The sequence below is a fragment of the Nipponia nippon genome, unplaced genomic scaffold (genome assembly GCF_047370975.1).
Source record: "Nipponia nippon isolate SJK-2023a ecotype South Korea unplaced genomic scaffold, ASM4737097v1 scaffold_6, whole genome shotgun sequence".
In the NCBI taxonomy this organism is placed as follows: Eukaryota; Metazoa; Chordata; class Aves; order Pelecaniformes; family Threskiornithidae; genus Nipponia; species Nipponia nippon.
This window is the reverse complement of record NW_028262380.1, coordinates 66,368,848-66,381,192: the sequence shown is the minus strand read 5'-3', so window position 1 is coordinate 66,381,192 and position 12,345 is coordinate 66,368,848. Positions and strand designations below refer to the sequence as shown.

General features: G+C 37.2%; 1 protein-coding gene across 4 annotated transcripts in view; it reads left to right on the top strand.

The window, feature by feature from the left end:
- DCLK2 (doublecortin like kinase 2) overlaps positions 1 to 12,345 on the top strand; it is a 92,173-nt gene that overhangs the window by 48,579 nt on the left and 31,249 nt on the right. For 2 of the 4 annotated variants that reach the window (XR_015699745.1, XM_087736781.1), the window contains exons 4-6: positions 435 to 536; positions 1,855 to 1,905; positions 5,654 to 5,748. Coding sequence is in view for 2 of the 4 variants with exons in the window: in XM_087736781.1 (XP_087592907.1) it covers positions 435 to 536; positions 1,855 to 1,905; positions 5,654 to 5,748 (248 nt within the window). In the remaining 2 variants the exon portion in view is untranslated. The remainder of the gene's footprint in view (positions 1 to 434; positions 537 to 1,854; positions 1,906 to 5,653; positions 5,749 to 12,345) is intronic. The other 2 variants (XR_015699746.1, XM_087736782.1) reach the window with 1 other exon arrangement.

Genomic DNA, 12,345 nt, shown 5'->3' with positions numbered 1-12,345 from the left:
CATCTCTTTAAAAGTTGGTCACAATCTCAGTGTCTTGAAAAAGAAGGTAAATGGGGCTTGCTGTGCAGTTGCCCTATATGAAGCTGCCATTACAGTATACAGGATTTACTGAATTATTGGAAGAACCTTAGCATCAGCTGACTTCTTTACTCTTTCAGCTGTGCGTAGGTACAAACTTGAATTATAGTAATAATCCAGCTTCAAGACATGAAGAAATATTACATGCAGAATGTTACATACAGCGTTTGAGTAGCTCAAATATGTTTGTATGGTATGTAGGTTAAAGCTCTGAGATGCTCTTTGTTTCGTTCAGTTGGGCCAGCATGTTTAGAAAATACTGATATTCATTTTCTGGATAATAAACAGTAACAGTAGTGTTTGGCAGAAGCCTGTACATTGACCTGTTGTCAAAACTCTATCTGCTTGCTTTGTAGAATGCCGTGTTATGAAGTCCTCTTATTCACGATCATCTGGCATGAGGCATACTGGGTCCAAAAGTCCAGGGCCTTCACGTCGAAGCAAATCACCTGCCTCAGGTACTACTTCTAGGAAAGAGCTGAACACATAAAACAAACGAAAGTTAGAATTTGTTTAATGAGGTGAAAAAACTGTTGGCTCGGTCTGAAATACAAGTGCCATGCTTTGTTTCCTGAGGGAAAAATGTTTTTTTCAGTTTGTCTCATAGATTTAATACTAATTTATAATAAAATTTGTATTTATTTTTGAATCCTGAGAAGAAATGTGGTTTCTGTTTTTTCATTAACAGGCACAAAAAGTTTCAGTTTATGAACATTGGAATAATTTGTGCTAATTGTACACCTGGGATATGTTTTCAGCATGGCACTTGATTTTCTTGAAGACTTAACTATAGGACGATTATGTGGTTAAATTCATGTTCATTGAACTACAGTATACCCTTAAGTGTTTTGAATTTGAAAGGTTTCTCCTGTATAAGCCTAATATTGTTGGAAATCCTGGATTTTGCTGTTTCAAGTAATTTGAGAGATGTTCTGGAATGTTATTGCCCATTAACAGAGAAAATTTTTTTCTTCTTCTTGTGCTTCCTGTAATTTCAAAGAAAGGTTCACATTGTGTTTTTGCCAGCAGTTTGGCTGAACACCATATGTTCCAACCACTGAGTCTTTTATGCAAATAAATAGGAGGCAGAAACTTGGTTTTTTCCTTTTCGTACCTCTGCATTTGATTTCTGAATACAATAAAACTTAACTTTTTTTCCTCAGACCTGGAGAAGTAGCCCTGAAATCAAACCACTGAATATGTAAATATATGATGCTCTGTTTTGAATGTAACTACACATGTAAGCTCCTGTGTGTGTATTCAAAACTGCAACATGTTCCATATTCTCATTTTCATATCAATATTTGTTTTGCTTAATTGATGCTAGTTAAAGTATTTTATGTTTTGGGGTTCTTTCAAAGTGGAATATTTATCATCTGTTTATACAGGTTGAATATTTAACTGAAAAGCTTCAAAGAAGGATCACAGTAGCAACAAAGAAAAGTGTAGCATGAAGGGCAGGTTTCACAACTGATCTATATTTCATGCAATCCTGTTAACTCCAGTAAGATCGCATGGGATATCTATTACCAGTGAATTTTATGCAAAATATTTAGAAATGAATGCTGTCAGTTCCTTATGACACCCCTTTGGTTAGGTTAATTTGAAAAATTTATCCAAACTGTCTGGTATTTATCCTTCTATCTACTTGCCATTTTTTCTCACGTAGTCTTTACTTATCTTTATTTACCCTTTTTCCTTTCATGCATGTTCAGAGCTGTTTAATAACTTCTTTCCTTAATGTCTTTTTCCTTTGTGTCAAATATATGAGTACAGTAAAGAGGGGTGGCCACTACTCCAGTGCTTATTCTTCAGCAAAATCCCCAGGTGAGCCATTACTATTATGGCTGTATATCACTAGTGTGTCTCCTCCCTCTCCATTTACCTGTATGCTTTTTGCTGTATTTGTGAATATTTTCAAGCTTGAAACACACGATTTTGCATTCGGTGAACCAGAGACTTAATGGGTGTAGGTTTTTTGTTGAAGTAGATCGTTTGAGTGAAATAATATAAATGATGCTTTATAGTTGTTTGACGTCTGCTAATGGTATCAAAGTTAAATTTGTAAAGGTATAATTTGACTACAAGTAGAGGAGCATTCTGAGAAGCAAGACATTTATATGTGTCTTCTAAAGCATATTATAATAGAAAATTTCAGCCAGTGCAAAAAGAGAGGGGTAAGAGTTGCTGAAAAAAGCAGTGCAAAAACACGTGCTGTAGTTTTTCATTTTATTTGCAGTTTCTTACCTTCCTTTGTTTTCTTGTGTTATTTCAGCCTAAGTTCTAAAACACCGAGAAACCTCTTTGAACCTTCAGTTCACAGTGAAAGTATCTCTAAAACAAGTAACATACGTTTTGATTAGCAAATAAGTTGAGACTTTGGACCATACTAGAAGTTAACAATTTCAAAGGCATTCATAGGGTTTTCAGTTTTAAACATTCCAATATGCTGAAGAATTGTAGCCTAATATGTACTACTTAAAGAACAACAGAGAAGAAATTTTTTTTCTGTGTGTTCAGGCTGCTATACATGTCAAAGGAAACCTCAAAACAACTTAGAAAATAGATAAGAAAGGTAAGTTTTGCACATACATGAAATAATCAGCAAGTCAATAGCAGTGTTGTGGTTTAACTCCAGACGGCAACTAAGCACCATACAGCCGCTCGCTCACTCTCTCCCCCAGTGGGATGGGGGAAGAGAATTGTAAGGGTAAAAGTGAGAAAACTCATGGTTTGAGAAAAGAACGGTTTAATAATTGAAATAAAATAAAATAATAATAAAAAATTATAATGAAAAAGAAAGTAACAGAAAGAGAGAAAGAAAACCCAAGAAAGGCAAGTGATGGGAATGAAAACAATTGCTCACCACCAACTTACCGATGGCCAGCCGGTCCCCGAGCAGTGGTCCCCCCCGCCCTTTCCCCTGGTTTTATTGCTGAGCAATATAATATAATATAATATCATATCATATCATATCATATCATATCATATCATATCATATCATATCATATCATATCATATGGTGTGGAATACCCCTTTGGTCAGTTGGGGTCAGCTGTCCCAGCTGTGTCCCCTCCCGACTTCTTGTGCACCCCTGGCCTACTCACTGGCGAGACAGTGTGAGAAGCAGAAGAGGCCTTGACTCTGTGTAAGCGCTGCTCAGCAATAATGAAAACATCCCTGTATTATCAAGACTGTTTTCAGCACGAATCCAAAACATAGCCCCATAGTAGCTACTATGAAGAAAATTAACTCTACCCCAGCCAAAACCAGCACAAGCAGTTGGCTGACTCCCTATAGATGCAAAATTTTTACACCTACACAGGGCCAATTCCAGCTTTTACTGTTGTTGCGGTTGTGTACCAGCTCACATGCAGTGGATCTCAGAAGACATTGGCAAAGCTGTATCTACAGACAGCTCTTTTGTATAGGATCCTCAGCAGAATGTACCATGTGTTGTAGAATCATAGAAGGACAAAAGTTGGAAGGGACCTCTGGGCATCATCTAGTCACACCTCTGGCTCAGAACACCACCCTTGTCCACCAAGCATATCTAAGATATTAGCAAAGAGCTAGAGTGCTGTCAGCGTAGGCTGGGATGTTCTTCCTTAAACAGTTGTGAGAGGGAAGAAGGTTATGTTAACCAGCCAATTTCACAGGTAGACTTTAGTGGTTCTGTTGATGCTTAAAAGGATGGTAGTGACTTAGAGACAGATAAGGATGTCTTACAGTGTAAGCCTTAATGGTCATGTTCAGGAAATAGTGACCTTTCTGTGAGTTGTATAAAAATTTGTGAATAAACAAAAATTTTTTCCTCCTATAGTAACAGTTGGTCATTTGGAAGCAAATTCCTCTTCTGAAGTATCTCATTTTTAGTCATGAACTTTACACCTCAGTATTTTTTGTAATGGCTAGAGCAAATTGTGTATGTGAGAAGCAGAAAGCAGTAAGATAGCATTCAGTAGCCCTTTTCATCATCATACTTGCAAATTCTTAATAAAACAAGGATGCATTGATGTGCCAGGTTTCAAGAAGGTTATCTAAAACAAAGTGATGAAAAGAAGTCTGCAGGAGAGATGTATACACCTAAATACTTTTAGCTTCTTAGAAAAACACTGAAATAATTTGCCTATTGTTCTTACAGACAGCCGTTGTTGAAGTCAAGACAAAAATATCTTAACCATACTGAATACTTTTAGTAGAAAAGACTAAGCTCTTAGTCCTGTAAGAGATCTGGGAATGTAAATCCAATTTATCAGACTTCAACATAGACTTATTCTGTAGCTAAATGATAATTAGTTATATCTTAACAACACACATGAAAGAAAGATATTTTTGTGAAAAACGTATTTGTGGAAGTTGCAGTGCAGTCAGCCTGGCCTACTGGCAGATAGACTGCCCAGGTTGTAAAAATAGTACTTGGAAGGCATCTTCAGCACTCAGAGAGTGTTAGGGGACTAGCTTAATAGACACTTGTAAAATAAATCCAGTAGTGCTGGTTAAGAAGTGATGCATAACCCATGACAGACCTCTGAGTGTGTAAAGGATATGTGCAGGTGTAACTGTTATTTACTTTGAAGCTAAGTTTCTATTTGCCAGGATTGCTTTTTTCTTTCTGAAAAAATAATTCTTCGCCATGAATCAGTTATGAAGCGTTTTTAGCTCTTAAATTTCTGCCTAGTATTTTCCTCTCACAGGAAAAATGAGGTTCAGATAGAGAGGACATAATGTCATGTCATATAATGTTGCATCATATTTGTGTATGATGAACAGTGTGCTATTCTGTCTGCGTAATGAAATTCATCAGTTTGTTTTTTTCAGAAAAATACAAGGACAGACCTAAGTTATATTCGAGTCACCAGAGATAAAACAGATCAGGCCTCTGGAAAACTGGACTTAAAATGAATGAACTCTTGAAGTCAAGAGGGAGGATATTGTATGTTTTCACAGACACTTAAACTGGAAGTTCAGAAAATAAGCTACTAGCTTTTACCTTGTTGTTTTTTTTTTTTCCCGTGAATCAGTATTTTCTGACCTACTGCTTAAGTTCTTTATCATCCAAACAGCTCATACTTCTTGTTTGTTTGTTTGTTTTTCTTGGAAAAACCCCCAAACAAAACAACTTGTGTTATGTGAAACATTCTACCTAGAAAGTAAGGTATTGATCCAAAAAGGAGAGATGGAGGGTCAAATGTCTTTATGAACACTTTCTCTCTCCATGTTTTATTGTGCAATATCACAATAAATGATATAATTTTAAAAGGCTGTGGCTATTATTTGCCCATAGCTCTTGCACTGGTAAAGGACAGAATAGGCCTATTTAATCTCTAGAATGGGAATGCAATATTTGTGTGTCTTCTCAATCCTATACCCAGCCACATGAGTTTTGGGGGCACAGTTGTGTGGCATGCAAGCGTATAATTTATTACTAAATGCTGAGGAGTCTGCTTTGCTCTTTGTATGCAGACTTGAGTGATAACTTGTCAGAGAGGTATGTGATGTTCAAAAGGAAGTTAAGGTTTTTGACTTTTATTAATCTTTTCTTTCATTTGTTTGCTTTTATTGCTTTGGCCAGTTAATGGAACCCCAAGCAGTCAATTATCCACCCCAAAATCTACAAAGTCATCCAGTTCTTCACCAACAAGCCCAGGCAGCTTTCGTGGACTCAAGGTAAGTGCAATAACCATCAAAACCCCTAAATTCCGTTATTTATTGAATGATGTATTAGAGCGATGCTGAAGAAGAAAAAAAGAAAAAGAAAAAAAAAGTTATAATTCTATCGGGTAGCCTTGCTAGTATGATTTTTGAGTTGAAGTGGAGAAGAGATCTGAAGTAAGATTTTTGTGTTTTGTCTTTGGTTGGCAGGATGGAACTCTCAGCTTAGGAAACGCAGAGGGTGATGGTGGCTTGAATACGCCAATTTGCCCTCCAAATTTTCCGTTGTTTCGTGGACTGCAAAAACCCTCCAAGTAATTTGTATTCCCTCAGCCTATATAAATGTAGTATCCTCTTTTGGATACCTTATAGTCTTGTAGCATTGCCCAAAATTTCATCTGAAGCATCCTTCTTTATCCGTGGCACACAATTTCACCCCTTAATGCAGTCTCCTGCCTGAAAGTGTGTGAGGGGTTCCTTTGAGAGCAGCCTGATGCCTGGCAGCTTTTTCTCTGTGTTGCACCAAGAGAATTCTCTTCCTCTCCCACTTAAAAATTGGTAGCATTTACAGTTCTTAGAGGCTGCTCTGTGCCTTTTGCTCGGTAAAATAAAAGGAACAGTCGGGAGCACAGTTGAGCATCTTTCTGCTGCATTTGTACAGCTGTCCTTTCAAGGAGAATTTTCTTATGAAATCATCAATTTCAGCCTTTCTGGAAGCACACTGGATGGTTCGTGCTGATTATTCTGATCAAGTAATAGCTCCCATTGGTGAACACAACAGTTGTGAAGAGGCTGCATAATTCTTTGAAAAACTGTTTTCTAAATTAAGAGACTGGCTAAAGGACGTGATTTGAATAGTATTTAGATTTGGGTTTTGACATGCTAATTGTTACCAAAGTCTTTGTCTGTTTTGCAAGGAGTATGGCACTGGTTTCTGTGAGGCTTCTGTGATAATTCTGAGAAAAGATTTTGATTTATTTGTTTAATTCTAATATATTTTTAGTTGTTTGGTTCACTGAGGCAATTTAGTGTTGATCTCTGCCTTTGTTGTTGAGCTGTACCATCCTATAGCTTCTCTTTGTCCAAAGCAACATAGATTCGCCTTTCCTCTATAAAACATTTTCAAGAGCAGTAATAGTTCTGACATTGAAAATTAGAACTGTGTGTCTTAAAATTTGTCTGGATAGCTCTGCTATAGAACTTACAGTAGAGGACACCAAAATCATTGGACTTGAGGCTCTCAGCTGCTCTGCACTATATTTAACAAATGCTCTTTTGTATTTCTTTAATGAAATTACAAGTTTAGAAACTAGATGATTTGGTTTGGGTTTTTTTTTTCCCCATGTTATCCTGTCTGCTTTTAGCTGATTAAAGCTCCGTTAAGATAGAGATAATTCTGATAGTGAGCAATCTTCAGTAAAGTGGACATGTCCTCTTGCCCTTTCACTGTCAATTTCACTGAAGTAGGCTGTTGTACTTTTTCGTTTTGGAATTTAATTGATGCTGGATACTAATGGGGTTTCGTGTCAAATAATTCATCCCTACATGACCAAAGAAAACAACAAAAACAAATGAATCATCTCAGTCCTGACATGTTACTGAAGTAGTGAGTACCTCTTGTTTTATCCCATTAGGATGCATCTGTTCAGTAGGAGGATCCCAGCTGTGCTCCTGAGACTAAAGATAGGGAAAGTTATCTGGTAAATCTCAGGATAAATTCCAAAAGGATCAAGTATCAAGTGCACTGTGGAGTGACCCGTGTTTCTTGATTATGTTGTAGTAGTAATGACTGTTTTGGTGAAGTATCAATAAAAGCCAGTAACAGGGAGGCATGGTTTCATGCAAAACCAGATTCTTTTAAGAAACCCATTATTATTTTTGTAGGATTGATCTTGGCCAGTCTGATGAGGAAAACAGAGGGAAAGCAGGGACCAATTTTATTATTTTGAGATTATTGCTTTTCCCTATTGTTAAATAGTTCCTTGTTGCTAAGACTGTATCACTGCGCAGACAAGTAGTGTGGCTTCCTGCACTCGTGTAAAGAAGGTGCCATGACTACAGCTGAATGAAAGTGTAGATATAAATACCATGGCAGACAGTGAAAGAATAAAGTATATTTCTGGCTTTGGAAAGGCAATATTTTGGCTGATTTGTTGTGTAGAAATCATTTGTTTATTTTTGTAGAGCGTGAAACAGTAACAATAATGGTTTTATATGAGCTTGGGGCAGCAGGAAAAGGGAACAAATCAGGGTTGATGTTTCTATTCCCTGTAAAGAGCAGACCATCGGAGCAGCTGCACATGAACTGTACTTTAAAAACTGTGTTGTTTGGAAAGCCAGAGCAAAATAAAATATTTTACTATAGATTAGAACCTGGCTAAGCTTTTTGAAGTTTGACGATCAACGTAGAGCTTAAGTGATAATGCTAGTCATCAAGGCAGTAAACTTGCAAAAGGTACTGATTGCAGCAGCAATTTTTTCTCAGTCTCAGACATTGAGTCTTACATCATATTCTCCAAATGCCACTTTTCCTTTAAAGTGAAGTCTCTTCAGTCCCCAAGGATTCCTTCTGCCTCACAACACCTTATAAGCAGAAGTGGTACGCTCAGGCACAGAAAACTCCATGCAGGAAACACTCCTTGTGAACAGCTTATCTTTAAAGAGAAGGGCTTTCCTTCTATTTAGATCTTCCAACCAGAGCACCCTTGTGCTATTAAGTGTTCAGTACATATAGTAAGCCAGTTTGCTGTCCAACATCCCAATCTTGCGGAAGTGTTTTAAAAAAATTGTACTGGAGTCTAAGATTATATTGACCTAAGGAATTTATGCTATGGCTTAAGAATAGTAAACACTACAGAATTTTCCCACAACCCCAAATAAATGCCTTTATTCCAGTAAGTGACAAATACGGATACTATGCACCCAATTGCATGCTACTATGTATTCTTATTAAAGTTGTTTATTTTTGACATCACAATTTTAGCCTGTAGTTAAGCATTTCACTTCACAGAGGGTTTGTTTCAAGGTAAAGATTTAGATATAAAAGTTAACAAGTACGGGCATGAAGTAAATGACTAACTGTACGATATTCTTTTTTGAGCAAGTGTGCTGTGCTTATTTTTCTATTAACTTTTCCATAGGGGTTAAAACTAGTGCATGGATTAAGAAATAATGGTAATAGTGCATTAGGTGGCACAGGACAACTGACCGACAGGAGTCCTTTTGCTGTTCTGTAGGCAGGTAACAACTGAAAGGTTTAAACTGTTTCTCTGGTTCTAAGTGTGCATTTATAGATACCCAGACTTGCAATGCTGTTAGGGGTACTTTGACTCTTAGCTCTTCTAGTACATCTGTTGCTATGCACACTTCATACCATAAAAATCATCCTGAAACTAGATTAAATATGAGATTTTGGGAAGTGGTGTTGTAACTTCCTAATGCTTACTTGGATGTGTTTTATTGTCCCCTCTTGAAATTAAGTACCACAAAGTCTTGTCGTCTTTTTAAGAAGCAGGTAGAATTGTACAAATCAAGAAGCTTTACAGTTGAGGCCTTTCTTAGAATAGCATTGTGGTTGAATTTGTCCCAGTATTACTTTTTCGATTGATTGACCAAATGACCAAAGTGAAAGGGCATTAAAACATGATCCAACAATTAACTTAAGTACTTGCTTAACTTTAAGCTATTGAGTAGTCCTTTTTACTTCAATGAGGATGTTAATGTACTTAAAGTTAAACATGTGCTTAAGTGATTTGAAGGACTAGTGCCTATCTTCATCAAGGTTTTAATCTCTTCAGTTTTGTACACATGTGCTTCTGTTAGCAGTTAAGTGTTAAGAATATTAACATGCAATTATCCAACCTTGTGACACAGGTGCGATAGCAGTTCTTGGAGGAATTCTTTAACTGCTGCCTTTGTTGAATTTACAATTCAGCATCTTTCTTGCTCATACAGTGGATAAAAAGAGTTGGCTAATTTGTGCTGGTAGGGAAACTGAGGTATTGCACTTAGTGTCAAGTCCATCCACCATTGTCATCAGTTTGCTAAATGCTTTACATAATGTGATGCAATTCAAAATCTCTTTAGAAAAAGGGTCCCTGGAGGACAAGGGCAGCAGATTTGGTGTGTCTTAGCCATACTATGAAGATGTTGAGCAACGATAGGAGGTCTGACTGAAGTTAAAGAAGCACTTGCATGTATGTGTACAGGAAAATGTACACAGGACCTTTGTATGCCTAGCAACCTGATGGCAAAAGTCCTTCATTTCTATCCAGACAGGCAAGAAGGACAGACACAGGAATCCTTTAGATGGATGCTCTAGAAGGCAGCATCCCAGCTAGCTCCCGAGAAGTTAGGTATTTCCTTCAATATGAAAAAAAGCCCCAAATGTTTCCACAAACAGTGTAATGGGCACATAATCCAATCCCCAGTGCAAAGGTTTGTGAGCTAAGGTACCATTCCACTTCAAGAGAAAATAGGGATTTATATCTGTGGATCCTTCCTCACACTCTCATGAGACAAAAAATAAAATCCCACCAGACATGTAGTTATCTGGGATTACTTTCTTATGTCTCTGCACATTTCTATTTTATATATACAAGCACTATGTTTACATTTTTTCAGGTATATGGTAGCATTTTAACTCAAAAGATTTATTAAAATTCTTTGCTACTGGGCCAGTAGACGTAGCTTGATTAAAATGACTGTCAAGCTGCGGCTTTTTCATACCCAAATCACTGACTTATGCTCTGATCCAGATTTTAAGGGAATCTTGGGCCAGTCCCTCCCTGCTACTTATACATCACCTTACATTTGCACACCTATTTCAGTTCATGCTCTTGGACTCTGTGATGGTTTAAAGGCTTTTATGTTTTTTGTTTGATTTTTTTTTGGGGGGGGGGCTTTCAATTTCTTATCATTAACTTAAAAGTGGAAAACCTGATACACACAGTATCTGGCAGGATGCAGCTGTCTGGCACATTATACATTGGATGCTTCAGATAATAATAATGATTAAAAAAATCCTACAGTGCAAAGTATAAAACATAGTTTTTAATGGGTTGAATATTAGTAGGGGTGAAAGGAAGAATGCTAAATACCTGTTCCGTAGTTATTATGTCGTCCTTACTAATAAGCACGTTCAGTACTAAAGTAGGTGTGTTAAGCTTATGGATATGACAGATCTAATGTGAATGTTCCTCACAAAACCACATCATGTTGATAAACCTGGTGACTTAAGTCACAGTCAGTCTGTATAAAATAATATAAAATATAGAGAAACGTGATTAGATATTTTTGTGAACCTGGAGAAATGGTTATTCCACAGAAAATAGTTCAGCATGTGAAGAAAACAAAACAGTTGGCCAGGTTTTTTTCAGCTCAGTACCTTTTGTAACTTTTCACAGCATCTTTAATTAATCTGTAAAATGATATGCAACTAGTTTTGCGAACCGTGTGTTCACCAGGATATTCTCAGTATCTCTAACAACTATGTTGTATTGTGCGTTTGGCTCTGAATGTGCTGTTGAAACACAAATTAACTGCGGGGAGACAACTTGAGGGAAGTAAAAGCAATAATTGTTGTATTCTGTATTGCATAATGTTTAAATGCAACAGGAATGACTGTCAGTGTAAGATGTTCTTGGCCAGTAGCATCCCCATTCTGAGGCAATTGTTTTATTCGAAGGGCTGGATAGCCATTGCTGCTCTAAATTACTCTGTGAGCTTTTAAAAACAAAGAATCAAATTCTGCCTCAGGTCTGAGTGAGAGGGTGGATTTAAGACCTGAATTTATCATCTGTAAGGGGAACAGTATTGGAAGAGAGCAGTAGTGCTGTGTGGACTAGAAAACAGGAGGAGGAATTGGTGCAAAACCTAATCTGTGGTGTGACTGTAGATGTATATTCACTAGTGTAGCATCAAAGCAATATTCATCCTTTTCTCTTCTCCTTGCTACTTCAGGTATGGCTAGGGAACCAGAACTTGCACATCCAAAATCTTTACTTCACCTTCAAAATACCTGCAGTTGTTGGGATACCAACAGTAAAAGATATTCTAAATATTACATGTCACTGGGTAGTTAAATGATTAGAAAATCACTTTAATAATAAAAATAACTTTATTCTGTGTCACTTATTGTCAATTCCTACCTCCTCCCCACCTTTTCTGGCTAGTCAAGCACCTCACAGACATCTTGAGAGTTTATTTCGACTGTTCTCTGACACAGTAGGGAAAGACTAGACTGATTTTGCTGCTGAGGAACTGAGACACAGACCTACAGCACCCAAATTACAGGCAGTCTCTCTTGTAGAGTGAGTTCAGCCTCATGTCTAGAGCCATGAGGCAAATTAGTGGCCGAGCTAAGGTTAAACCTGCCGTTTCAGATTCTGATCTAGCATCTCAGCCACAACAGCAGCATCACATTTTTTTTTTCCTTTTCATATTCCTTTTAGCTTTTTTTTTTTTTTCTGTTGCTGTTTGCTTCCCTCTTGTAAATACTGTGGTAAGAAGGAATGTGCCCAGTCATGCTCTGACCTGATTACAAGGATGAAGGAAATTGGAAATGTGGGCTAAATATCATCACTCACTGAAAACCCAAAATAGATTAGTAAT